Source organism: Clavelina lepadiformis, chromosome 6, assembly GCF_947623445.1.
Source record: "Clavelina lepadiformis chromosome 6, kaClaLepa1.1, whole genome shotgun sequence".
Taxonomy (NCBI): domain Eukaryota; kingdom Metazoa; phylum Chordata; class Ascidiacea; order Aplousobranchia; family Clavelinidae; genus Clavelina; species Clavelina lepadiformis.
In genome coordinates, this window is record NC_135245.1 from 3,908,398 (window position 1) to 3,935,622 (window position 27,225).

The window sequence follows — 27,225 nt, forward strand, 5'->3', positions numbered from 1 at the left end:
AATTTGATATTCTGAGTACGACCTCATTTCTACTACGTGATCTAGCTAAAACTACTTTGATGTTTATGGTTAATGACGTCAAACCGACGTCATCATACTGCTTGGTCAACATAGTTCTGGCTTGTTGTGCGTAAGTGCAGTGCTGGTGCTCATAAGATTAACGACACGATAAGTTCCATCTTGTTTCGCGTACGTTTATTGGGTCTCCTTTACTTTAACACCCGCATTTCAGGATCAAGTGTTAAAGAATTATTACGTCAGAAGTGTTTCTGTATTACCTCATAAGGTTTATATCAAAGTGCAAGAAACCGTGCTTTTATGGTTTTTGTTAAAGTAAATACTGTACGTTTAAACTTTTTCCAATAAATTGAATCTTGTTAAAAATACTTAAGAAATTCAGTACGGTACGCTTTGCTATAACTTGCGCACTAAGGAAGTATTAATAAAGGCTGTCAGTAGCCTATAGCGTATAGTTTAGGCTTATTTCACCGGAAAAATTCGTACGTTTGAAGCTAGGCTATTTTTCATAGTTTTTGGTTAACCTAACTTAAATGTTTAGCCATAAGTACCGTTCATGGTAACCTAAGCCTAACCCAAGTTTAAGTTTAGTTTCTAATTCTGTTCTAAATTTAGTTAAATCTTCAAATAGCTACCTGAAACTGAAACCAAGCATACCGATTCTCCTAACCTAACATACAGTACTGTTTCTGCACATTAACCACCCATCGGTGTCTTTAACAACAGACTGCGGGACTTATACTTATGGTGTAATAATATTTTCCTTATGTTTGTAGCAAAATAGGCTAGGCTTTGATCCATAGGCGGCCTGCAGAGGCCTTTGTGGACGGCCTGGACCGTGTTAACCCAGTATATCGGTATTGGCCAGTTTAGGCAAACCATATTTTTGTGATTGAAAACAGGGACGCTTCAGAACAACGAGTCTTATGTGGTTGGGTTCATATTAATTGGTTCAAATGTGGTTCATATTTTACTAGGAACTATGGAGTATGGAACTATTTTAGATTCCTATCATCAGGAACAACTAAAGTATTAAGACACCAAGAAAAACTAAAATAATGCTTTTTCCTAGGAAACAAAGCAATGTTCAAGCATTTCTAACTTTACGTAGTCGCCCAGTCATTCTTTTTTGTAGGCAATACTTTTTTCAAGAAGTCTTTATTCGACTTTATTTTCTCATAATAATCATGAGCAGGAACATTCAGTATTAATTTTGCAGGTGATAATGGCTTTCACATTTAAATGGTTTTTACATAAGGAAATGCAAACAAGTACCGGTACGAAATAAGTTCTTTCAATAACTTAATTGCGAAAAGAACACCTCCTCCTGTTAGCCTACTATTACTGAACTGGCGAATGCGCTAACAATCAACCCACTACTGGCCCAATTACCCGCTAGAATGACGTAACAATTACTTTCACATTTAACACAACAAAACAAGAACATTCATTGGTCATTACTCTTCAGCAAGCTGGCTAAACAGACCAATCACAGCATGCTAATATTCGTGTAGTGTAAGGCAAAGTTGGCCAACGTGGGTCGATATTTTCCATTGTTAAGTATAGCCAATCGAAAAAATATTGTCGCCCAGGCAGTAACTCGGTAAGGGTCCATTGAGTGCACAGAAGTTCTGTCCAAGTTATTAAGTGTGTTGAGTGCACATATGCTACACTATATAGTCTGGCCCCTGGGATTATATTTTATTTACGCAAACTATTGCAAGCATCAACTTGCTTCATCTGTTTACTGTGACCTTTTGAAAGGACAATCTATTAAGTTAGTAAAGTGAACACATATTTAGAGCATAGAATTTGAGAACAAATTGGTTATTTTTATACATTATAACAGGATCTGCAAAGTTACCAATCTGTTCTGCTGGTTCACACTTTATGATTTGTCAATAACACTAGCCTATGCGTCTTTGATCTTTGTTAGGTAGGCAGTAGCCAGTAGAGTATTTGATTATCTTGAAAATAGTTTTTTTCTCAAATATCATGACATTACTATCAACATTTCGTGCAGCTTTGTTTAGAATTTGTGATTTCTGTCTGTTCTAAATGATGTTGTAGCAAAGTTGTTTGTTATATAGTTACAATTGATTAAAAATATTTAGTAACAATGGATACCCCTGGGTTCAACAACAGTACGTCTGAACTCGGTGTAAGTAACTTGCTCATGTAGTTACCAGCAACTACTTGACTAGGCTATTGCGTTATATTATTTACTTTTGTACTTAAATGGAAAATACATAAAACGTTAATTACATATATATATATATATATATATCATAGGAGTTAGATATATAATTGTTATGTCTATATAAACTTGTATGTTTTCACCGTAATTATGTATATATTATATAATTTTTTTAGAAAATAACAAAGCATTGACTATTTCACTGGCAAAAATTGTGAGAGCACAGTTCTTACTTTAATGTTAGCATAACCCAAAAGTTATCGTACAATCTCCTAAACTACCTTGAATCATAATCGAATAATTATGTTAACCAAACTGCGCATATAATCCAACAATCATTAATCAAAATGTAAATTGGCTGGTGAAATTTTCGTTGTATGAAAATTAAGTAGCCTATATATATATGTACATTTATATAGTGTGCTTAACAATGTATGAATATTTAACGAACAGAATGTCTCCACTGGTAAACCCGAAGTTCAGTCACTTGTTTTCATGCAAACCGTGGCATGCAAAGCAGTATCAGGGATATTTACATGGGCAGCTATTCTCATCACTTGTCATCAGGTTATGTCATAAATTCAGACAGTGTGTTGCTCAGTCAACTTTTAACTTTAGCATACAACTTCCCGTGTTTTTGATTAACCTACTGTCTTTTATCATACTTTGTTTTGTGCTACATATGTTATACATATTAGTATACCGGCGAAGGTTGATATATACGTTGCTGTTCTTCTCATAAGCCCATAAGCGGTCATCACTTCTTTTATTAAAATACATATGATTGAATGGAAAATTTCTGTAAAATCTTTATTTTCAGATTTACAAGCATTTGAGGTACTACACTGTCCCCACTGAACAGAGGTGGATCATGAGAATATTGTTTTTTGTTCCATTTTATGGATTCGATTCATGGTTAAGTTTAATGTTGTTCAATCAGAATGAACTGTACATTTATGTTGACACCATAAGGAATTGTTATGAAGGTTAGTTTGCTTTTTGACTATACAAATTTAATTTTGCATCACCACTTTTTTCACCAATCCAGACTATTATCTCACTATGCAGTTTTGAAAAGAAGGTACTGAATAACTTTATTCAGTTAAATTTTGTATGTTATGTTCTCAATTGAAATAGTAAAAAATATTAACAGTTCAGTTGTTTTCTGATTAGGGCTCAAACATTTGATAGTTTGGACATTTCTGCCAAGTTTCACCAGATATATTAATATTGTATTGGTATTTCTGAAATGAAAAAACAGAATCTGTCTTACCCACTTTTCCATATTACTCAATGGTTAGAATATATTTGTTGGGCAAAATCAGAATTTTGTCACTTTGGATCTGAAGTAGATCGACAAGATCACTACCGGTCATTAAATTTTTATACATGTTTTTTTTTCAGCATTTGTAATATACAGTTTTTTGAGTTTATGTTATGAGGGTTACCTTGGTGGAGAGAGTGCAATTATGACAGAAATACGAGGAAAGCCTGTGAGGTATGTTTGGAAACCAATATACATTGGTCAAGTGGTCATATTATACTTTGTCCAGTTACTGTTAGCCGTGGTCTATTGATTGTATATTTATCTAATCTATATAAGAGAGGAGTTGACTTAAATTACTATGTTCATTAATATCGGATGATTTTCTTTTGTAGAACAAGTTGGATAAATTGTACCTGCTGCTTGGCTGGTAAAACATACTCAATCGGAACATTGCGTTTCTGTAAGCAGGTATAAAAAGTGACTTCACAGTTTGTTTTCTATTACAAAAGACTTTATGGTCGATATCCCGGAAAACTGTGATAAACGCTGGATTTTGTAACATTTCAAACAATTCAGATAGGCTCGTATGTAAACACTTGGCTTGCACTTGTTCTTGTGAGTTACAGTGCTTATTCGCACCCACTTAGCAACAAGTTGTTCAATGGTTCTCACCAGATTTATTTCTGATTTCAGGCAACCCTTCAGTTCTGTATTATTAAGCCACCGCTTGCAATTATTACTCTCATATTACAATCTTATGACCTTTATAGGGATGGGGATTTCAAGTGAGTTATGATACCATAGCAACGATTTTTAAAGCTATTTTTTAGTAATTCGTCATTTATTGTTTTGTTGGAAACTGTAATTTTTCATATACAGTATATATACATATTTTTTGAATATTTTAGACATAGGAATTTTTAAATTGTCGTCAGAAACCTGTAGGGCTTTAAATTATTGATTTATAATTTTATACAACTCTGCAGCGTCCACAGTGGTTATCTATACATCACCATCATCTACAACATTTCTGTGTCATTTGCACTGTTTGCGCTTGCTCTGTTTTATTATGCAACTCAAGACATTCTTCGTCCATATGATCCTGTCTTGAAATTCATTGTTGTCAAGTCTGTCATATTCCTTTCCTTTTGGCAAGGTTTGTGTAACTGAAACGCTCAAAAATTTATGATATACTCTTCATTCAAGCATAATGAGTTTAAATAATTTTCAGAATTATAAAAATGTCAGAACTTTAGGTAACTTGTCACAAAATTGTATTCATTTTTGACACAATCTTCCTTCAGGCGTTCTGCTCAGCGTGTTGGAAGCTGCTGGGGCTATAACCGCAGTGAGCGTTGGTGGATCGAGCGAGCAAGACCTAAACGTAGGCACAGTTGCAGCAGGAGTTCAGAACTTTATCATTTGCATTGAAATGTTTTTTGCTGCCATTGCTCTGCGCTATGCCTTCCCGTATCAAATTTATCAGGAAAAACAACCCGATAAAGGTAAGTACTGTGTTGTATGATGCCATATTTTAATAACTGCAAGTAATTACGTATCATTCGTGTGTTGTTAAGTCTGTTATGTGTAAAGCTAGAAGTGAATTTCAGTGAGGTGTAAACTCGTTATTCAGTTACTTGGGTAGGTTTAATTTCTGAAGTTTGTGGTGTAGTGAAGGTGATTATTTTAACAGTACATTTTCACAATACATTGGTTTCATTAATTAAACTGGCATTGGGTTAGCGAACTCAATCGACCTTTGTGAAGAGAAGGCAGATTTTGAAAGTACTGTAGATATAATTAAGGTTTGAAAACATGAAATAACTGGCTTTACTATGTTTTTCGCGAGTTACTTTTGGAAATCTTTATTAGAATTATAACGAACGTGGAAGTTATTTATTGCTTTGTGATACAGTATTATTAAACGATTATTTTGGCATACCATCATATTCTAACAACTAACAAGCCAATTATAATATCTGACTGCATTGTGTAATAAAATACCTCATATAAGATCGTTTTGTTTGGTAAAGTACATACTTTTTTCTATAATTATGCCCCATGTACCAGTTATAATCTACTCAACCCAATTTCTTCGTATTGTCTATTAAGTCTGAACTGTGTTTATCTGTGGCGTGACACCTTCAGGTAATAGTTATGGATTTCTACTGTTTTTATTAACGATAATATAACAAATAAACACGTTTTCGGCCGCTTGCTATGATCATGATATCTGTTAGTACATTTGTCCACAAATCTGGCCTTAATGGTGTTTGTTGTGGCCCTAAATAACTATGTCACGTGAGCTCTACGTAATAGGATGATGATATCCTCTGTGTCGTTTGATCATCATGTGACAGGTCGTTTTCAGACTGACTATATTAATAACGTTATACGTCATAAAATACTGCAGCCTTAGGGCGGCTATTTGTTTGAGAATTTACAGTACTTCTACAAAGCCTGCCTTACTTGCTGCGAACCCACTTTCCATTTTAAAACTCATTAGAACAGCACAGATATGTTAAAAGCTTGATTTGGTCGTGAACCATTTGGATATTGTCGCCAATTTATTTTACGTTTCGTTTGTCACTGGGTTATTTCCTTTCCATTACTGATATATTTACACTTTTGGATCTTGACTCTAAAAATGGTTTGTTGTTGTACTGTAGTAGCTATAATGTGACGTTTTGCTTACGTATTTGCCGTTGCAAAGCCTCGGGCAAATTTTTCAAATCAACATTTTGGATGGGTGATATCCAATTATACAGTTGGTTTTTCCTAAAAGCTAACACCTATTGCTTATTGAACCAATTCGGTAGCCTTTAGGAGTTTAGGTTAATCTCATTATACTGTATAGCAAATGCTCGCGGAAGGAACGTAATCGATTTTAATATGAGCTATCTGTAGGTTGGCGAGTACGTAGTCTTTTTCCAGCGATGGAGCCGTGTGGTAAAGGTAAACGACACGACACAACCGAGCAAAGCGCTATTTTCATGGTCCATATCGGGCTTTAGTTTTGCGGAGACTGGTTCCATTCGCATCACCGCATACCTTGTCATAGATGGCGATTAAGCGACTGTTTGCTATTTTATTCTTTGTAATATAGTTAATGTTTGCCCGTTTTGTTGGTAGTTTGTTTAGTTCGTGTGTAAATAAATCGCTAATGTTTGCTATAGGTGCGCCAAGCGCACTGTAGCGCTTCAGAAAATTCTGTTGGAGATAGGCCAGCGTGTTTGAGCTTATACTTCGACCTTTTATAAACACCAATCCACCACCAAGCGTGACAAATAAGCTTTCTTTTTATCTCAATTTACACATGCAGTATGCGACTGTAGTTTTTACTAATGCAGATTAACATTTATGACTACTTCACCTGGTAATTACTTTGTTGTACAACTTGTTTATCATGTTGTGTTCGGATGTGTGTGTGTGAAGGAATGCATTTCTGTAGCAGTACGGTATCAGCTTATCTAACAAACGTGTTTTAACCAAATTAAAATCTTCCTTACACCGCAGATTGTCAGCAAAAGTAAACCCACATTGTAGTAACTTCATCTGCATGGCTTTATGTTGTAATCGATGTGTTTTCAGAATCAGCCAGCGCCCATACCATCTCGTCGAGGCTGAAGGACACCGTGAATCCAACAGACGTTGTCCACGACGCAATTCATAATTTTTCGCCTTCCTATCAGAATTACACCCATTTAAAGTATGCGCATATAACTATAAAAACCTGGCTTTGCTAGTCTCTAACACGCTCTTGCTCTATTGGTGTGATATGGGGTGCAATCTTTCTCTTTATTGAAACATCCAATAGTAATACATCACATATTTCCAATCGTATTCGGAATTGGCTAGATTCTAAATGTTTGATGCACGCATTCTATTTTCAAAACTAAGCCAGCCAACGTTTCTGTGATGATAGGTTTAGAAAAACGCATCAAAGATTTGAACTATTATTTGGTATTGTACAGTAGTGCGGAATAAACCAACCTCTAAACAATATTTCCGCCTATAACAGCGAGGAAGCTTAAATCCTACAAAGGATGCGATTAGCAACGACACCATTATAAAAACCTTAGCAATTCTGTTTATTCAATACTTGTTGTTTTTGCATACCGAAACGAAAATTTACATAATTCCCGGTTTTAAACCAGTTGTTTAAAAGCGCTGTCCACAGTCTAGCCAAATTCGTATTTTACAGCTCTCACGTTAATTTTAGTTGATACAATTAATTTTTCAGCTTTGAATTGCATGACCTATTCATATTTTCAAGTCAGCATGAACCTTATTTCTGATTTGGCGTGATTCATTCTTCTAACAACACTTTTGAAACTTTAACCATAAATTGCATGTACTAAGTTAAAATCAATTATGAATTTCTGCTTCCCACGGCAAGTTGTTGATGCCTAATTTGTTTAACAGCATGCCTTTCCAGTGGTTGTAACGGGGCTATATTTTTTTTGTTGTTGCAAATTTTTGTGAAGAATTTTTTAATCCCGTGTCCGTCGAACCCCCAGTAACCTACGTAGCAATTTTCCTACTGAGTAGTAACTGCGACGTTCTCTAGCCGCATTTACCTCAGCATTTGCAATCTGTTAGATTTGGTTCATAATATAATTTATGGAGTTTAATTTTGCGTTATGTCCATACATAGGTTGACGCAGCACGGTAGTATAGCGAATAGTGACTACTAATTGTCATACATTTAGCAGCCTCCAAACACATAGCAAAGTTTGCTTGACATCTATACCACACCGCTGATATAATTTGTTGTAGAACGTTCGCGCGGAGTAGTGCAAATTTAAGTGTCTTACTTGAGGTCAAAACGGGCCATCATAAATTATCGAGTATTTTGCAGGGAGACCGAAACACCAAAGCCAGAAAATCGAAATGGCGACCAAGAGTGAGTACAGTAGTAGCGGTTGTTGTTTAAACTGGCACGCCCAGCACTATGTAGCAATACTGGGTATTGTTTGGTTTGTGGTGTTGTGTTTGAGATTTCCATTGTGTAGCAGCGTTCAATTGTATCCTTGGTTAGGCTTCCGATTTCATTTGCTTGCCAGATTTGCCTCTGTATGGATGTCATCTTTTTTTTAGAAATGCCGTTTGGTTGCGTCACTTGGTGGTGGTAGGTCGTGTGTTTATGACGTAACTATATTCTGAAATGTTATAGGTAACATACCAACAGTCAGACAGAGAAATTTGGCATTTCAGTAGATGCATTTATTTCTAAAATGCGATGCCGTTTTTTAACTTTTGGTAAATTTTTTTCAGCTTGATGCTTTTAGTTCAGTTATTTTGAGTCAATGCATTTTTGCATGTTCCTTTTGGTAAAATACTTTGGCAGCGGTGGGATTCGAACCCACGCCATCGAAATGACTGGTGCCTTAAACCAGCGCCTTAGACCGCTCGGCCACGCTACCTGCGCTGGCTGAAGTCACCAACGAAGTGAAATAGACATATGCGCTCATCCGGTTCGCTCCTAACGAAATCGCAACATTTGGCGAAATGTTGATTCTATCAAGTACCAAGGAAACAATTGACCAGTGATTGAAGATAACATGCCAATGTCCTCATTCTCACGCGCACCATCTAAATGTTATCCTTCATGCATCTGATCTCAGCAGCCAGGGTTATATAACGACGGATGCGTTACGATCAATATTAGTATTATATTCACTTTATGTTATGAGTCAGTCAATTCTGTGTCGCTTTGTATATGTATGATATTTCCTGACGCAGATCTACGTAATTCACTACTAGCAGAAGCAATCTTATCATCAGTGTGTAATACTGTAATTTGCTGTATATAGTCAGTTACACTTGGTCCAGTAATAGCATTCTGACGCTGACCAATCATCCTAATTCTTTTTTGTTTTCGTTCCAGATGAAGGAATGATGATGAAAAGCATCTCCAGCTCCCTGAGGGAAACGATCAATCCTCGGGATGTTTTACAAGATGCTATACACAACTTTTCCTACAAATACAAGGACTACATACAGTACTCGGGCAACGAACCAGTTACGGCGCCGCACGGGAGCCGCCAAACCGGTACAAATCCGGCAACTTTGTCTTACGAATATCACGATGAATTTAGTGATTCGAGTGACGAATGCTCCACCAAGCGAGCGGACCCGAAACTCACAAATGGTGTCGTTGCTACTGGCAACAAGGGTTTGACATATTACACAACACCAGAACGGACTCCGAAACGAGCATACGCAACTCGAATCGCAAAGCCGGGCGGTGGCGCTTGTGCGTCCACTTATTTACTGCAGGGGGTAAATGAAAACGAAAAATTAAATCTTTTAAGTTCAGATGACGAAATTTAAGAACGGCTGTATCTTTAGCGCCTTATAAAAGTTTGCTAGTTAAGTTATAAATTATGATATCTTTGTGAATATTTCTGACCCACATTTACTTTAAACTGTGTACCTGAAAAACGCCGGCCGGTGCGTTGTCCATTTACTGTCCCTTTTTTCTTCTATGAAATAGCTGTTTTCATTTAATTGCAGAATTTGTAAATACTCTAATCTCACATGCTCGTATTTTTCTGCTTATCAAATTAATGTTAGTTTTCTTATATAAAAGTTACGTCTACTATGTATTATTTTAACTAACTTATACATATATACAGTATTGTAAATCTATGTCTTCTTAGTTATGGGAAGCAGCGTTGATTTCCGTCGATTTCTCTTTGAAACTTTGTTTTAAGTGAAATCATGGATACTGCAATTCAAAAAGATTTAATTCGTACAAACTTCTCCCATACAGAGAACGCGCCTGCAACAAGTTTTTGTGCGTCTGTGATTTCTATGTGTTTATGAAGTGATAGTCTGCTTGGTAAACGATTACGTACCTTTAAATGAAATTTATCATTTGTGTTGGGCATATATGACATACCGGTATGTGTTTACGAATTTGTCCTCTTGTGCAATGTGGTAGTAATAGTACAGTATGTCTAATGTACGCGTTTAGCCGATTTATGTATGTGGCGAACGTATGTAGTCTCTGGTATTCAGTTAACAATCTTTTTCGTTCATACTTGCATACTCGACCGATTAATTTGCCATTAATATAGGAGCATAATGTTGGGAGAGCGAAATACATGAAGAATAAATCTAAGTCAAGACGAAATAAAAATCTCATTAGGTCTTACTCGAGACACAGACCGTAGACATGTTTAATCTGTGCAGTTGTTTAGTTTGACTGGTATCAAGAAATTGCTGTCCACAGTAGCTGATTTTGTTTTACTTAATTGTCGCTGGTGCGCCAATAAATTTTACTATAACAACCAAGTGTCCTATAAGGCTATTTCGTTAAAAGTCGAAGCGTAAATTTTAAGTTAATGGAATACTTAGGCATGTGATGTGATCAAAAGGAAAAAAACTTTGAGAAAAATAATTGGCAGCGGTGGGATTCGAACCCACGCCATCGAAATGACTGGTGCCTTAAACCAGCGCCTTAGACCGCTCGGCCACGCTACCTGCACTGACTGAAGCCACCAACGAAGTACAATAAACATATGAGCTCATGCGGTTCGCTCCTAACGAAATCGTAACATTTGGCGAAATGTTGATTCTATCAAGTACCAGGGAATTTTTTTAAAAGCTATTTTTTAACTTAAAATCACATTTTTTTCAAAGTCTAAATTAATTTAAAGCTGATCCCCACCGACCCAAACTCTCACCTCTCATAACTAACAAAACAAATATGGACAAGAAAAAGGAGTTTAAACAATAGCAAGATTTAAACCCAAAACCTCCGCAATACGAGCCTCATTGCTAATCACTACCCCATAGCATTATTTTCTTCTCATCGCCTGAAACGAGAGTTACAAACCATCAGCGAAAATCTTCCGGACACCGAACTATGACTTAGCAAATTGCTAATACCAACTTCGATAAACGGACGCCAGTGACATAGTCAATTTGCATAATGAAACACATACTCACGAACAATTAACGAGCAGGAAAAAGTGACATCTTCCAACTGTGGAAAACCTGGAAAGAAAACGATTATTTATCGATGGAAATTCAGAAAGCTATCGTGTGCAATTGTTTTGCAGTGGCACTGCATGTTCAAGCATTAAACAAGGCAACCATAAAATCTGGGTGGGCATCCATTGAGATGAATTTTGGGTGCCCAGGCTAAAATCTGGGATCCATGGCAACTGAGCACTCGTTAAAATTGCACTCTGATTACAACTATACTATAAATTATGTTTTTTCTAACCTATAAGTAAATTAAGTTCATGGAAACCTTGAGGTATTTTGTACCACTAAAATATCGCATTTATTGTCATGTATTTTGTGCTCCTGAAAGCCTGGACACAGAAACAGGAGTGTAAAGACTTACAAATCTTAGTCTGTTCATGATTACCGAAGTTCCATTCATACCTTACTTTTGTTTAGACTTTAGATTAGAGCATTACTACGATGGCACAGCTAGGTATCGAAGACGAATTGCATTTTCGTGAGCACAGCGTTCAACAAAATACACATATTAAATGCTGTATATAGGGTACAAAAAACACGTGCGTAAGTGCGATTTGAAGTCGTTTACCTTTAGAACGTTCTGTTCGTCGATCTCCTCGTGAGAGCAGAGATTGTCGAATGCTGTCTTTCAGACAATATCTTCCCCATTCATCGATGGACTTACTGTAAATTAAAACCAAAGTAGACTTTTGCGACTGGTGTAAGATTAATCTGCAAACAATCAAACAAAAGTCATTAAAACTTTAAAAGCTTTTGGCTCACAAAAAAAGTAGCTGCCCTTACGACAAAAAGTTATCTAGTTCCGTTGGTCGACATACATGTTGGGAGTAACGTGACTGAAAGTGTTAAGATGTAAAGAAACGTAGGTTTAATTGAAATGGATTCCAGAAAGTTAAAACTACAAATTTATGAATTATTTATCTTTTTCCATAAATAAATGACAGCACAAAAACCTGAATCTTGATGAAATTATATAAATCTTCAATTCCAATCCAATAGACGAAATACTTCCTGAAGTAGGCCTATTTTACACACAGTTCAAAGTGAAATTTAGCTACATAATCGAAAGCTGCATGAAGAAATAGCTTTTTACTGAATATTTCGCTGGCTTAGTATTACACCACACTGAACCTACTGGGCAGTTTTACATGAAAAATACTGGAAAATTGTGGAAGCACGACAGTGTATTACACCGCGTACACTGTCACTAACCAACTAGAACTAACACTAACCAACTAATGACACTAACCAACTAGCAATATGGTACAATGGTGAGACAACAATACAAGCCATCAACAGCTTCGCCATCTCATCAATCTTCGTCCACCGCTCAAATTGACTGTCTAAGTTCCCTTTCTGTTTGCAGCGCGATGTCGCATTCTTGTGATGTCATAATTGTTGCGCGGAGTGATAACTCTACAGTTGCAAGACACCAACCGCCCCAGCAATGCAGCGACATGTAGCCTCCTTTTTCGATGCAAACCAAATGCTTGAGCATTTGACATTACGGCTGCCGGTTAGCTGGCTGGTGTGCTAATACATACAATCAGACATAGGCTATGTTTCATATTATAGTTGGTAATGCATCCATTCAAGCACAACCGCACATAGTTGAACCATAGAAAACAAATGGTATCCTTACAGTCAATAGATCCAAGTGCACAATCACAGGATGCTTTTTAATGCTTTGTATGCAAAACCCAGTTATTTAAATTGTGGCGTCATCTGGCTGTGTATTTGTATATATACAAAAATCATCATCAAAAAGCGGCCGAGGTGTACCATACCGGGAAGCCTATACTACATTCCTATTACCTATCACAAGGTGCACTTAATTAACTCAAACCTCACCATAATGATAAGTAACCATGACCCAAACCCTTTGCAAATATATTTTGAGAGAGCGAATCACATTTAGTAACTTATAAACCAAAACAGTAAAATATTTCACGACCTGAAAATGTATTTCGGGATGTTACAAAATATTATTTGTAGCGGTTCTTAGTGCTGTTAAAATATTTTCAACGACCAAACTTTTTTTTGCAAAAATAATGCAAATATTTTTAAAAAACTCGTTGAGTGTAAGAAATATATTAGAAGTGAAAATAATTTTGTTGTTTTGTAAAAAAAAATAGGTGACCGCAAAAGTGTTTTAAAGCTTTAAAATGTATTTGTCCGTTCCCTTAAAATATTTTTCTTAAAGAAGAAGAATTTAGGTGAACTGAAGGAGCTATCGTCTAATGAAATTATGTCACTTGTTATTTATAGCATTTTGAATTTTATCGTTTTTATGGCGAGTTAATTCTCTAGTGCGTTGATTACTTCACGGTGTTTTGGTTTTAGTTGATTAATTGCAATTGCCATTGTTTATCTCACGTTTTGTGCACTTTTATCTTATCAATAGCTTGACACCTTGCCTTTTGTATCCTATAAAAGCCGTTTGTTAAGAGATTTGAAAAGATCGGTTTTGGTTTTGGTTTTGGTTTTGGGTCGTGGAGGCTGTTCAATAAAATGAGTTCATTTCTTGGGTTTTAATGATGGTGTCGCGGTTCACCGTGAATGTGGGAAGGCAGCCTGGTATTCGAAAGCAAAAATATTCGGTTACAATCGTACTCTCCAAATATATTCGAAATATGTTTGGCGAAGCAGTAAGATATTTTGGGAAGTTGCAAATTATTATATGTAGCCATTCTTAGTGCCATCCAAATATTTTCTGATCAGTCGAGTGTCAGTCAATCAGTCAGTTGAATCAAGTCGAGTCATTTCAAACGATGACTCCAAGTCGAGTCTTTGATAAAAGTGATTCGAGTCATTATGACTCTGATTTTGATATATAGGCCTATGGCAATCTATGTTGCACAAAAGTGAAAACTGTTATGTGTGAGGTATTAGGTTGGCAAAGTGAAACAAAATCACCGTGATCACTAGCAATAACGCGTTGAAAAGAGTGGGATGATAAGTTGGGATGGGATATACCATGTGTGTTGCTTTTTACTTAGGAGACATAGCCTAAGGTTAAACTGCAAAACTTGTTACTCAACTTTATTTCCAGAAAAGCGGTACACTATATAGTGCAGTCAACGTTTGTTGTTCGGAAATTAATGCTAAAGCCTAAACCATGAAATATCGAGTCCTCATCGTTCTTATTGCTAGTGGTAAGCGAAGTTTATAAGCCACTTAATGTATGACGAAAAATTGGCATGGTTTCTTGATTTTATTTTAAAGTGTACACCTAAGTTTAATCATAGTTTTTCCATTTAGTTACTGATTAGCCTATGTGTTATTAACTGATATTTCCATAAATTTACAGAGTTGTTATTTGCTGGTCTGGCATCAAGCTGTAAGTCAAAAAAATGTAGCCTATATATGACATGCTTTAGTTGTAAAGGTTTTAAAAGTTTGCTATTTATGCTTATAATCAATTTTTTTGTGTTTGTTTCCATAAAAGAAAAACAAAGCAAAATTGATCTTGAAAAAAGCTTAATTTATCCTAGCAAACAGGGTTTGCCAAGAGTGCGCTGATGAGTGCGACTTCCCCGTGGAGGGGACCGCTTGCAGAGACTGCGTCATCAACAGATGCCGGGACAATATGAGTAAGTACATAGATGGCGTATGACGTTAATACTGGTACTTTGGCATCCGAGCATTACCAGAGCGTGTGGAATTATTCGGTTTGTTTTGTTTATTCTGTTTCATTATTAATTTTACTCTTTCGACACAGGTATATGCGGACAGCATCCGTTTCAACTTCAAGAACAATGCCTTGATGAACCATGCTACACAATGCACATGGTGGACACACCTACCTGGGTTATCTGTGTGGACGAACAAGGAAAAATACTTTCCAACCACACGTGCTGTTGGTGGGGAGAAAAGTAATCTATAAAACCGATAAAAAATTACAGCAAGGAGATGTTTGGAAGCTTATTATAGTGTTGTGATGTGCAAGAACTGTTGCAATAAACGTAAACCCTGATATAGACTAAAAATGTCGTTATTTCCGTGTTTGAAGCCTTTGAAGCACGACAGAAATCCTCCACTGTCAGACAAGGCTGTGTAGAGCGCAATTTGGGTCCGTGCCTAAAAGTAAATTTGAACTCCTGCAAAAGTTATGTATAAGCTTGTAGTTTCAAATATACTAATTCATAAACGGGTATTGCTAAATTTACACATTATACACAAACTGTGACTACACACTTTGTGGGACACATCTTGCCCACATGGGTACAAAAACTTAGTAGTGGGTCTGTCAGCATTTAAACGGTAAACGCACAGAAAGTTGAACTTATTATATACAATGCCTTTTAATATCCGTGTTCTTACTATGCATACTTCTTTCTTCGTCAAAGCGTGAGAATGAACGTGATTTGCAATATTAAGCCCCGTTAACCTGTTTGACCCCCTTCTTCACTGGCCTGTTGTCAATCGCAGTAGATTTATGCAAAACTGCAACTAATTGCCGCAACTGTGTAGGGAAACGGTTTTCAGTGTACGTAGTTTTGATTACTTCGTCTTTGGGGTAATAATTCTTCCTTTTCCAAAAGTCTGTCGAGCCGACAAACCCACACTAAAACGTCATGCTTTGAAAGTGAGTGGTTACCTTTGGAATTGGTGACTTTTGCTGGTGAAAATTCGTTGAACTAGCTAGTGACTAGTTTGGTATCGCGGCAATTTGATATAGGCTATAACGTCATATTCAGAAAACAATAGTTAAAGTTTACATTCTCGAAACAAAACGAGTAAAAACACATGTTGTGTTCTTGCATAAAACAGTGGAATGATCGGGTTAAAATTGTGCCATAGTTATAACTAGGCGGTTAGCCTACAATGACCATAAACCTTAAAAGTTTCTCCTCTGCTGCCGCCCATTTTTGAAATCTGATCCAAAATGGTCACTTTATGGAAACATTAACTACACTTTGGAAGTCTGGAGAAGCTTATTCAAAGTGGGAGAGTAATAATTTAAAACAAATTGCCCAAATGTTTGCAAACCACTAATCCCAACGTTTACAACGTTTTTAAGAAGAATTTACGTTTCACCACCATCAAGTTAATTCTGTAAAGAAAAATCAGAACTTTATGGCCAAGCAGTAAATTTGCAATCTGCCGCAAAAGCGGAAATAACAACATGACAGCAAAATGTCACGAATCATGATGGTTCGTGGTTTATTAAAAGTTTTTTTTTCGAATAATGATGTTTCTGGAGCTGATTATTTCATGTGTGTGACTTTTAACTTAGCGGACGAAAACTGTCAAGTTATCTAGTCTACTTGATTTCTATAGAAATATGCCATGCGAGCACTATGATGGCTGATACCCAAGTTAAGATACAATACCCATGCCCAGAAAAAAAACGAAATAATACCTTGCGGCAACGGATGCAGTTGGTCAAGAAAAAAATAAATCGTATTTTTAAGACTGAAAAGTACACGCAGGTTGTTATAATGTTTTGATGTGAAAGAACTCTAACAAATAACTCACATCCAGAAACAAAGGCCGTTGATTACAAAGATAAACTCACGTGAAAGTTGAACTAACTGTTTTGAAAAAAACACCAGAAGCGTTCAACTACAACGTAAAGCCATGGGGCGTAAACAATTTAAAGGTTGTTTTCTTGCAAAAAAAAGGCTAAGAGCACAAGAATCCGCTTTGCTTTGTCAAAACAAAACCGCTACTGGAATTTTAAAACCAGAAAAACGTTCAACCGCATAGGAGCTGGGAAAACAGAATATTTCTTGTTGGTAGCAATGACCACACTTCCGAAAACAGAGATTTGACATAACCAGTTTATAATTTTACTTCGAACGAGATATAGCCTATACCTCAATCTATCGTTATCGAAAAGCCATTTAAGCCACATCAACAGCATATTTAACTGATCACCCCATAGATAAAAATATTTTCTTGAACAATGCAAAACACAGAGAAGAATTTTGTAATGTTTCGGTAGATTGTTGTTAACAAATTAAATTTTTAGGAAGTTTGTTATGTATGTCTGTATGCATCGAAATGTCTCCAAAAACCACAGCCAAAATTTAAATAAGCATTCAAATAACCCCAGGGTAAAATAACGGCAGTGGAACCACTAAGGCAGGAATGTTAGCCTACACACTTAGTGAAGAGGTAAGTGTAAAGTTTAGAACAAAAGTTGTAATGAAATGTTAAGTAAAAAACTTACAAACGAAACACAACAAGTTTGAGGGTAAAATTTTAACGAATATGCTGTACATTTGGCTGAAAACAATTTGGGCTGTATCCGTTTTTAGCCATTGCAACTCTCAATTCAAACATTGTCTCTTCTACTCTTCTCCTGCTGTCCTCATAAATATTCCTGAACCGAGTCCTGTAAGTTTCGGATGTTGCCCGGAAGCGCCTCAGAAGCTCCTCGGCTTCCTCTTGGTCTTGCCTTCGCTTTGATCTTTGGAATCTTCTTGGCCAGGTTCCATGAGTCTGAACATCTTCGGGCATTTCGTTTGCACGCCCTAATCCCCCGATCATTGTGTTTTCGTCATCCTTCCAGCCTAATTTCACCTTGGAAGGTCTTTTCCCGTCCGCTTGCACCAACTTTTCCACATCACTGATATTGAGGGGATGTTTGTCTCCGACAGGGCTTCGGTTTCTCAAAATTCCCTTCGTGTTCGCTGAATCAATGCTTTCGGTGTCTGAACATTTGTTGCTGTTTTTTGGTGATGTTATCGTCATGTTTTCTTTGGTAATTTGGGTGTAGACGGTTCTATTTTTGAAGGGTTTGGTAGAACCTGAGTCTGTACTGTCTGTTTCTGAGCTTTTGTTGCGCGCCGTGCCTCCAGCGTTACGCTTTAGGGTAAATCCGTAACCGTTTAGGTCACGAGTTTTTGGAACCGATAGTTTTGTCAGCGACTTCAGAGGACTGCTTTCTTCCGTCGAGCGGTCTCCATCGTATGCTCGGCTATCACAGCTCTTGCTCTTCGAATTGGGCTCTTCAGAGATGCTCTCGTCGTCAGAGAAATCCACGGAAGAGGATGAAATCGAGGATTTTGACATCAAAGATCTCGAGGAAGAGCTTCCGGTCATCTGAATCTTGTAAGTGGTGTTGCTGTAACAAGAATGAAGAGGAGACGGAATGCCAGGTCGGGATTTTCGTGGAGGGGCAGATGGCGATTGCATATTTGCGTTTGGCATTTCTTCGTCGTCTTGCAAATCAAATCTCGACGACGAGTCGTTTTCCGGAATTAACTGCGAGTTGTTTGTTTCACCAAATTCACCCAACGAATAAAATCCAGTATCTACTACTGACGAATCCGAATCCGTATCTAAAATGTCGCTATTTTCTTCTGGCAGAACTTCTGATACGATTAACGAATCAGAACAAGACCTGCTTTCTGACTTGTAACTTGAGCAACTGTCCGCTTTCAGTTCATTCAACTCGTCTACATGACTTGAAATTATGTGGTCGTTCACTGGCAGTGCTGCTTGAAAAACAGCATTTTCTTTCGCTCGCTTGCCAGAGCTTGGGTTGTGTGAACTTGCAACAATAAAATTCGTTGCGTTTAACATTCTCGTTGAACCCTCGGGCGTTTGTTTGTCTGACGTCAAGCTGGAATTCAAGGTCTTTTTTGTGTTTGCCATGTCGTCATCAACGTTAGTTTCGTCAGCGCTCAACGAGCTCAAGTAAGCCTTGGGCTCAAATTCCACATTTGGACAGGCGTTTAAATCGCTGTCGGCTGTGTCAGGGTTATTTTCACATTCCAAAGCTTCTTCGAACATCAAACTTGGCACGTCCAGCTTTTCCGGCACCAGCTGAGTAGTTGGTTCTGCTTGACCAATGGTTTGACTTTGCGGCGTTTTTGCATCGTTTTGAGGGTTGTTGAAATTTCGAAAAGTTCTGTAAAATGGAGTTGGGACCAATACTTCTGATAGCGGTCTGGACTTAAACGCGCCACTTTTCATTGGCTGAACCGCTGGCGTTATTTCAAGCGGTGTTGAACGTCGTCTGACGTGTTTTTCTTCGATATCTGGAAACAAATAAAGCGACAACATTAGTTTGGTCTGGTAATTACTAGATGTATGGCCGTTACTCAGATTAAGCTTCCCATAACCGTATAATATTCAATATTCGCGTATTTGGCAATACTAAGTCTCATATTAATCGGCTTAAAAGCATTATTGTATAACACGGCCGTGAGAAAAGGACAACGATGCCGATTAAAAAAGTTATACTAATGAGGCGGTAAACAACTTGTATGGTAAAGCGAAAATCATCTGCATTTTGCTAAAACACAAGTATTCTGTAGCCTATCAATTAATTATTGCCCTAAGCTGGTTTGTTTTACGATGGAAATAGTGCTGCTAGTAAATCCCTTCATTGGTGCCGTAAAATGATTAAAAGCGGACCACAGTAAAGAGAACGAAGTTAACATCACGATAACTACTGGAAAGCCACCCGTTATGTTTTCAACATACATGCTTGTTTAGCTTATATAAAATTGCTACTCAATCGCTTTGTTGTCCGTTGGTGCAATCGGGGTGTCTGACTATAATATTTTCCAAGCGAAGATTTTTCTCAACAAAGGGCTCAACTTTACGGTTGAACACCCGGCCGCTATCGTCTCACAGACAGAGAAAACAATATTTCTGGCCATTCGGAAAACTTCACGATTTTCATGCTGCGTATCACCCATATTGATTGAACGGTGGTCCTTAGTATATGGGCTACTTCGAGTTAAAATAATCTTTACAATAACCACACAATACAGGCAACCTACGGAAATAACAGCACACAATCGCACCATTTTTACTTGCTGGTTTTGTTTCCACTTGAATTGGTTCTGGCTCTTCAGATGACGTTGATTTTCGCGGTCTTGGCACGGAGTGAAATGTCGACAAACCTGACTGGAATTCACCCCAAGACTTTGGCCTGCTGAGGTACAACGATCCACTCAAAGGCCTGTCTTTGGTCTTGTCATCATTGTAATTCCTTTCATTGCGTAACTTCACAGTCCCGTACATTTTAAAAGGTTTATAATCCAACCGAATCAGTAGCAACTAACAACAGTTAGGATAGGGTTTTGCTACCTAAACCACTGCAAATTTGGGCTGCTGATAGGGCTATGCTACAAACAATCTCTCCATTATCTCTGCAAATACAATATAAACAATGGTTGATAATTAATTGTCCTGCCGTTTACTTTACGAGGCCCACGTCAGAGTGCGGGCATCGTTGCTGAGCGCTTTTCTCATTACTTGAAACGCCTTGAGCAGGTGACAGGGCACTAAATGCATCGCCTTAGTGAAGGCGTAATTCCTATTTCAAAATGGATTGTTTTCTTTGCGGGTGTAAACTGATTAAGAGCTCTCGGTGCTAACTTAGCCGGTATTTAAGTGTCTTGAAGAGCAAAGTGTACTAAGGAGATATTAAAGTCGTTCTAAAGCAAACAAAACACACAGATATACGTACGATATTCGTGCTTCACATATCAGGATCACTACGTTCCTTCTTGCCGTCCATTACTTAAAAAGAATCAACAACAATCAACACGTTTATGGCTGCTGCCAGCTGGGATTTTTCAATCATGATATGGTTGCTGCTTCTAATTTTATAAGCTGAACTTTGTGCTGTCATGTTTGGTAGATTATACTGTATAGCTTACGTCTCTGTCATAATGTTCTTGCAGAAACAGAAAACTTATGCAGCTTTCTTCTATGAATATTTCCAATAGCCATACAAGCTATATGGTCTTGGTATAGCGGTTTCTATCATGAACAACCATTTTCCACATGACAGTGACACGAGATTTTGACAAGCTATTTTGCCACAATCAACAAAAATAAATAGTTCTGAGAAAAACCTTCCTTGAGTTATTATGCCTTGTTTTCACACCAAAATGTCCGGAAAGCTGAGAACCTCTTTTATCTATACGGTATTTTGCTACCAGAGAAATAGTGACCTTACTTTTCGACCATAATATAATCTTTAATCTCATCACGTCGACGTGACAATTACGTCACTTGCAAGATTGTCTGAATCGTCTCTTGCTCAATTGTTAAACTTAAAAACTCTTTAAGAATGAAGCATACAGAAAAACAGCGATAGCAATACGCAGGTTTTCAGCCTTGACTTTTTGAATAGACTTTTGAGTTATTAATGAATTGCACATTTATATATACATTTAAATATACATATACAGTACATTTCTTTGCTGTATACAGATACTGGTGACATTTTTTATTACACTTTGTTTAACTACCACTGAAAACCAATGGTAAATCAAAACGCTTTTTTATCTAATACTGACTTTCACTCTAGCTTTGATTTATTGTTAAGAGAGAGAAGACAAAATAATCATATTTCTTTCCTGCCCTGCAGCAAAAATATCGGCAATTCGGCGAAAAACGCGACGACAAATGGAGTAAAAGTCGTCATTATTGTTATCGCTTGTGTATTTAGCGCCAAATATTTCCCTTCGCAAATTTTCATGCAACGTTAGCAATGAATGACTGGAATAAAGTTTGGTAGAAAACAAACCATTTTTAGATGGCACACCTGAGTGTAAAGGTCGGAAAGTCCACGCTTTGAAAGCTGACCCTACTCCATTAAAACGCAAGCTACAAGTGATCGTAAGCGCAGAAGAGAATCTAAAAACTTCATAATAATAACCTTTCCATCTTTTACTTCAAAAAGATTAGAAGGAAAAAACAGACGCATTAATACTCTTGACCTAGTACATGCAAAATACCCATTTATATTTTTATTCATTCGTCAATTTCTTTATTTACCAAACCAAAAAAGGTTAATTAACCAATTGAAATGACACTTATCGAATTTTGTTAAGCTTACTGCAACAGCGTCTTGTATTATTCTGTACAATTTACACACGTATACTGTACAAATAGCCTAAGTCTTTTGCGGAGATTAAAAAATGCTCCAATTTTTTAAATCACATTCATGAGTTTCTGCCAATTATAACAAGACAGCTTGCTGTTTGTAGGTTAACTACGAAACTTTTACTGATAAAAAATCTTGGGAGCATCGTGAGAGCGATGAAAAGTTCTAGAATCTAGAAGGTCACCCTTTATAAGATCACAACTAACATAATGACCACAAAAAGCTTGTTTATCAGTTAACTACGTACACCGGCAATCATGTTAACATTCATGTAACGAAAAAGGTTAATGCACGATAATCCCGTGTAGTTGATATGACCGAAGAAACATATTTCCGCGTTACACACAGAATAACGACGTAGTTTATTACCTGGTTGTCTAATTAAATATACTGAGCCACTCTGTTCGTCAAAGTTTTTTTCCGCGCTGGCGACTTTGACCATTTGAAATAAGATGACGCCGAAAGAAATACTGAAACATGGAATGTCCCTATACTTATGTTTGCTTTCTTGTCTCATTGTAAACAGAAGAATCGTAAAGTACGAAGTCAAATGTTTCCCTCTATCACCAATTATATTGCGATACAGCAATTCAAATAGCATGGAAGACTTCTTATATTATCTCATGAAGACCCATCTTGCCTTTGCTTTGCCAAATCTACTCTTGGCCTACATTCTTCTATAAACTTTCGTTACGGTACGTGCCGTGTTTTTTCAAAGAAACTTTTAATACCACTGCATTTTAAATGCAGGTCTGTCGTAAGGTCGTGGGCTATACTACTGCTTTTGTTTTTTCATGCTCTGTTCATAGTACGATAAGATCATAGCCTGTCAAGTTTGTGTTTGCTTTTTTAAAAATACCTTTACTGCTCGATTCACTCTGTAGATAAACATCTTAATAATATTGTATTCTTACTTTTAATTTTTGTCCACCTGTTTCTATCGACATTACTATACATTTTTGTTCGCTCTTGGTGAGCTTTTCTCTATCATTGTTGAATGTCACCCCATAGCATAAAAACCGGTAATTTGGCTTACAAATAACAAGTTTTTCAAAGCCCTAGCTCTTCAAGATTAGGACCAAAGAACAGTTTACAACAGTAGTCCGACGTTCATACATATGGAACCTATTCCCGTGCAGTGACGATAAAACGCATCACTGAAGGCCATAGACTTTAGTTTGATACGGTCTACTGCATGAGCGCCACAAGGTCGTCAACGAAATTAAACTCGTCTGTACATTGATATATGCGTGGTTTATTGCACGCAGCAATAGGCTTTGGCTGTCAAGATAAACATGTTCTTGGTAACGTATTAACCAAACTTGAGCTGTCTGTAGTTAGTTAATCGCTTGTCAATAACGATCACCATTTACACTGTTGTCAATAATTAAATTAATCGGCTTAGCAAGAAACGGCCGTCGTAATGCTTCATTGAAAACACCGAAGAACAATTTGTAGTTGCCAGAAATATATAATCATTTTAAGAAACACAATACCTCTTACAGTTGGTATGCAAGACTTAATACACCGCGCGGTGTCGCCCAAAACTTAAATCCTTTAAAGACAAGTTCCATTTTTAAGACGAAGTAAAATGCACAAAAGCTCTAAGAGACTATTACAAACGTCTTTCCAATATAGCTAGTAGACCTTTACCTGCTTACAACCACGATCAGTTAATTGTGGTACCGTATAGCATACAAATCGCTTGTTTTTGCCCTTACGTAATCATTTCCAAGGTCACACATGTATATTTCACAAATGCAATTTCAAAATTGATTCGATAAATCAATAAGTAACGTAAATTAGCGGAAATTTATTCAACTTTGCTGATGTGACGACCTCAGTTCAGTTTAAACTTCATCTTTCACTTGTTGTTTTTCTCTTAAAGTGTAATCTTTTTACGACCTTCTTTGAAATTTAATGCATTAGGCCTATTGATTGGTGGTTTGGGGTCATGTATTGTTTTCTAATATGCATCGCATTCCAAGTTGGAAGAACGACGTTGTGTGAGTCTGTAGCACTCTAAGCCAGACTTCAATCATATAACCATACAAAAATGCCAGTAACCTATCAGAGTGCGTGTGCTAGCTTGCAGGTATTTGTGTGCGTAAAGAATAAAATCATCTGACAATGTTGCGCAAATAAGGCAACCTTCACGCTTCAGCCCACGCTTGGCCCTTAGTGCTAGGGTACGTCGCGTCATTAACATGCAGCCAGCAAAAACCACTAGCTTCTGATTGGCTAGCGCGGCGGGCGAGAGGATGACGTGTTCTTGGCGGAAGTAAATAGCTGTGACACAACACCACACAGACCATTGTTCGAATTACAAAGCAAATTTTCTAAAACCGACGGTGCAATTGTTCACAAACGTATTGGTGCAATTAAGTTCATGAATTGCTTTGTAACAACTGTAACATCACAAAGCAGTTCTTCACGAGTTAACTGATTTACGATTCTTCCTAATGACGTTGCTTCTACGTTTACGTAACCCACTGTTGTTTTACGCTATCAGTGAAGTATCAAACCACGAAATTAACCATGGTAATATTGACAATATCATTTCCTTATTCTATGTAAGAAGTCGTAGTTAAACAGCAACCACAGCATGGGACTGTAAAAATAGGTTTTGCAGTGGCTATTACCATATGTAGAGCACCATCACGTTTTGACAAGTTTATAACAGTTAAGTCAGTAAAACGTCACGTGTGAACGTATGTAGTCGTGATTAATTGTCACATGATGGCTATCGAATCCTTGTTAATTTCCATGATCATGGCATACTACAACAACTACGGTTGAACAGTTTTCGTTGCGACTTAGTTCATAACCACCACAAAAGCACCTTCGTATTTAAATTCTGGCTGTAACTGGACCAGTTACGAAGAGCAGCTTACACGAAGAGCCTTGGTCCAATCGGGTGGTCTGCTTGCGTAACCACTGACCTCTGCCGACACTTGCTCATTATAAGGCCGTTGTAAAGTCATTAATAGCCGCCAGATGTCCGAAAAATCACCCTTTTCGGCTTTACGTATAGCGGATTCAGCCATCCAATTTCGTAAAACGTAACGCGGGTTTACTGCCAACATTCGTGCGGTTCTGTTGTGGTCTGTGTCTTCAGGAACGTTTTTTCTAAGTCGTTCGTAATATGCGCTTAGCCACGGTCGGAAATACTTGTGCATTCGTAAATCCTGCAAGGCCCAAAAATGCTTGGGCACGATTGCGTCTTTCATATTTTGCAGTCGCAAGTGGCTGAGCTGTCTAAACGTCATTGTGAAATCGGCTTTTGTTTGGTTCATCAAATGCAGCAAAGAAGCAATCAGCACGTAGTCGTCGTCATTTTGACCTTTCAGTCCTAACTTGTTTCTGAATTCGTCTAATAAAGAATTCTGATACAAAGTGTCAAAGGAGTTCAGGACGTTTTTGGCATCATTTAGCTGCGATTGCGTCATCACTGGCGCCATAGCGTCCAGTAATCGCTTCAAGTTCATGAAGGCAACACTTGGTTGTTTTTCGAGGGAGTACACGCCATCATCGTCTGAAAGATTAGGAACAAATTCGGGGTCATAGGAGTCCACAAAACCAAAGGGGCCATAATCTATCGTGATCGATAAAAGACTAAAGTTGTCCGTGTTGCAAACGCCGTGCGCAAAACCCAGCGACATCCACTTTGTAACCATACGCACCGTCTGGTTCAATACGAGGCTGTACAGCTGCAGGTACCTGTTCGGAACGCCAGGCTCAATCGCGAAACTGAAATGATGCTCTATTACGAAGTCGAGTAGTTCCGCCAACAAGTCCACTTCATTGTTCTCGGCGAGAACTTCAAGGGACCCAAATCGAAACCAAGACTGGGCCAGTCTAAGGACAATCGCCGCTTTCTCTTGGATTACATTTCCGTTATAGAAAGGATCACGTATTACCGGGTCGTCCGAAACCACAAGGCTAACAGCACGTGAAGTGGGTACACCAAGATGATGCATGGCCTCGCTGCATAGAAACTCCCGTATAGAAGACCGTAAGACAGCTCGACCGTCGCCTGAACGGGAGTAGGGGGTACGCCCTGAGCCCTTTAACTGTAGCTCCCATCTTTCACCATGTTTGTTTTGGTATTCCCCAAGCAAATGGGCCCTTCCATCTCCAAGCTGTCCCGCCCATGTCCCAAACTGATGACCACCGTACCTGTTGAGATGCACAGCAACGTGATATAAGCAGAGGAGGTTGATCGTAATAGGCAATAATAACCAATCCATTAACCTTACAGAATTACGTCTTCAGGGTGTTTATGAATTGCCGTAAGGGCGTTGCTTTGCATGGTTACAAACTTGTAGTAAAGCAGCAGCAACATGTGTTTACTTTTGTTTTTGACTATTTCTACAGTGAACAAAAAATTTAACGCAACAAACACAATGCATACGCTACTGGTAACATAGATACCTGTGTGAAAGAGTGGTATTTTGAAGTAGAGTATTTCCACTTGCAAAGAACATAAATGTCTCTGAGTTGATTGCATCTCGAAAATCAATATCCAAGCAATTTTCTAAGGAGTCTCGTGAAACAGCAGCCAGTTTTATGTTGTCTTTCAGTGGTGTAGGCTTAACTTTCGAGAATAAAACACGCTTCACACTCCTCACGTTATTTCGAAGTTCGTTGTCAACGGGTAGTTTTTGAAGGATGGAATTTGAAAATGTCCAATTTGAAAACGGCATGGGTGGCTTGCAAAAATTCATGTCACTTGACACTCCAAGCACTATTGAAGCCAGAAGCAATGCAGCAGGGATAGACCTTTTTGTGGAAAATACGAAAGAAAATGCATCCATGGCAGCAGAAACAACATAAATCCACATCACAGCTAGCTAACTAGGCTAAGTACTGTAAGTT

At 37.7% G+C, this 27,225-nt stretch overlaps 4 protein-coding genes, 1 long non-coding RNA gene and 2 other non-coding genes across 10 annotated transcripts; 2 read left to right on the forward strand and 5 right to left on the reverse strand.

Moving 5' to 3' along the window:
* The first annotated feature begins 2,020 nt into the window (after positions 1-2,020).
* LOC143461831 (transmembrane protein 184B-like) lies at positions 2,021-10,780 on the forward strand. Of its 3 annotated transcripts, XM_076959723.1 has the most exons (11): positions 2,021-2,179; positions 2,669-2,782; positions 3,036-3,201; positions 3,620-3,713; positions 3,875-3,950; positions 4,176-4,267; positions 4,469-4,638; positions 4,787-4,987; positions 7,074-7,191; positions 8,344-8,388; positions 9,373-9,515. In XM_076959723.1, exons 1-11 carry the CDS (start codon positions 2,138-2,140, stop codon positions 9,374-9,376), a joined length of 1,122 nt encoding a protein of 373 aa, XP_076815838.1. In that variant the 5' UTR covers positions 2,021-2,137; the 3' UTR covers positions 9,377-9,515. The 3 variants fall into 3 exon arrangements, with proteins under 3 accessions (XP_076815838.1, XP_076815839.1, XP_076815837.1); XM_076959724.1 differs by lacking the exon at positions 8,344-8,388 and having other exon boundaries at positions 9,373-9,514; XM_076959722.1 differs by lacking the exons at positions 7,074-7,191; positions 8,344-8,388 and having other exon boundaries at positions 9,373-10,780.
* Positions 8,827-8,908, reverse strand: Trnal-aag (transfer RNA leucine (anticodon AAG)). Its single transcript has one exon. It is a non-coding gene; the product is annotated as a tRNA-Leu (tRNA).
* Positions 10,781-10,796: 16 nt separating the features above from the next.
* On the reverse strand, positions 10,797-12,551 carry LOC143461832 (uncharacterized). Its single transcript, XR_013118093.1, has 4 exons — positions 12,437-12,551; positions 12,052-12,194; positions 11,442-11,489; positions 10,797-11,308 (listed from the first exon to the last, which is right to left on the reverse strand). It is a non-coding gene; the product is annotated as an uncharacterized LOC143461832 (long non-coding RNA).
* On the reverse strand, positions 10,892-10,973 carry Trnal-aag (transfer RNA leucine (anticodon AAG)). Its single transcript has one exon. It is a non-coding gene; the product is annotated as a tRNA-Leu (tRNA).
* A 1,923-nt stretch (positions 12,552-14,474) lies between the features above and the next one.
* Positions 14,475-15,459, forward strand: LOC143462617 (uncharacterized). The gene is made up of 4 exons (XM_076960843.1): positions 14,475-14,638; positions 14,794-14,823; positions 14,978-15,076; positions 15,205-15,459. Exons 1-4 carry the CDS (start codon positions 14,602-14,604, stop codon positions 15,360-15,362), a joined length of 324 nt encoding a protein of 107 aa, XP_076816958.1. The 5' UTR covers positions 14,475-14,601; the 3' UTR covers positions 15,363-15,459.
* A 1,412-nt stretch (positions 15,460-16,871) lies between these two features.
* On the reverse strand, positions 16,872-20,975 carry LOC143462957 (uncharacterized). Of its 2 annotated transcripts, none has more exons than XM_076961284.1 (2): positions 20,261-20,975; positions 16,872-19,477 (listed from the first exon to the last, which is right to left on the reverse strand). In XM_076961284.1, exons 1-2 carry the CDS (start codon positions 20,469-20,471, stop codon positions 17,694-17,696), a joined length of 1,995 nt encoding a protein of 664 aa, XP_076817399.1. In that variant the 5' UTR covers positions 20,472-20,975; the 3' UTR covers positions 16,872-17,693. The 2 variants fall into 2 exon arrangements, with proteins under 2 accessions (XP_076817399.1, XP_076817398.1); XM_076961283.1 differs by having other exon boundaries at positions 20,252-20,954.
* A 3,098-nt stretch (positions 20,976-24,073) lies between these two features.
* LOC143462170 (protein nucleotidyltransferase YdiU-like) lies at positions 24,074-27,191 on the reverse strand. Its single transcript, XM_076960221.1, has 2 exons — positions 26,782-27,191; positions 24,074-26,526 (listed from the first exon to the last, which is right to left on the reverse strand). The coding sequence occupies exons 1-2, from the start codon at positions 27,189-27,191 to the stop codon at positions 25,224-25,226; spliced, it is 1,713 nt and encodes a 570-aa protein (XP_076816336.1). The 3' UTR covers positions 24,074-25,223.
* Positions 27,192-27,225: the final 34 nt, after the last annotated feature.

What these genes read in the sequence shown, in the direction of transcription:
- LOC143461831 (XM_076959722.1), top strand. Translation starts at nt 2,138, where the DNA reads ATGGATACCCCTGGGTTCAACAACAGTACGTCTGAACTCGGT. An exon ending in TATAGGGATGGGGATTTCAA is followed by an intron (nt 4,268 to 4,468) that starts GTGAGTTATGAT and finishes ACAACTCTGCAG; the next exon opens with CGTCCACAGTGGTTATCTAT. An exon ending in ATTCCTTTCCTTTTGGCAAG is followed by an intron (nt 4,639 to 4,786) that starts GTTTGTGTAACT and finishes ATCTTCCTTCAG; the next exon opens with GCGTTCTGCTCAGCGTGTTG.
- LOC143462617 (XM_076960843.1), top strand. Translation starts at nt 14,602, where the DNA reads ATGAAATATCGAGTCCTCATCGTTCTTATTGCTAGTG. An exon ending in CATCGTTCTTATTGCTAGTG is followed by an intron (nt 14,639 to 14,793) that starts GTAAGCGAAGTT and finishes ATAAATTTACAG; the next exon opens with AGTTGTTATTTGCTGGTCTG. An exon ending in CAGATGCCGGGACAATATGA is followed by an intron (nt 15,077 to 15,204) that starts GTAAGTACATAG and finishes CTTTCGACACAG; the next exon opens with GTATATGCGGACAGCATCCG.
- LOC143462957 (XM_076961283.1), bottom strand. Translation starts at nt 20,471, where the DNA reads ATGTACGGGACTGTGAAGTTACGCAATGAAAGGAATTACAATGATGAC. An exon ending in AAAACCAGCAAGTAAAAATG is followed by an intron (nt 19,478 to 20,251) that starts GTGCGATTGTGT and finishes ATTTGTTTCCAG; the next exon opens with ATATCGAAGAAAAACACGTC.
- LOC143462170 (XM_076960221.1), bottom strand. Translation starts at nt 27,191, where the DNA reads ATGTGGATTTATGTTGTTTCTGCTGCCATGGATGCATTTTCTTTCGTA. An exon ending in AATACCACTCTTTCACACAG is followed by an intron (nt 26,527 to 26,781) that starts GTATCTATGTTA and finishes GCATCTCAACAG; the next exon opens with GTACGGTGGTCATCAGTTTG.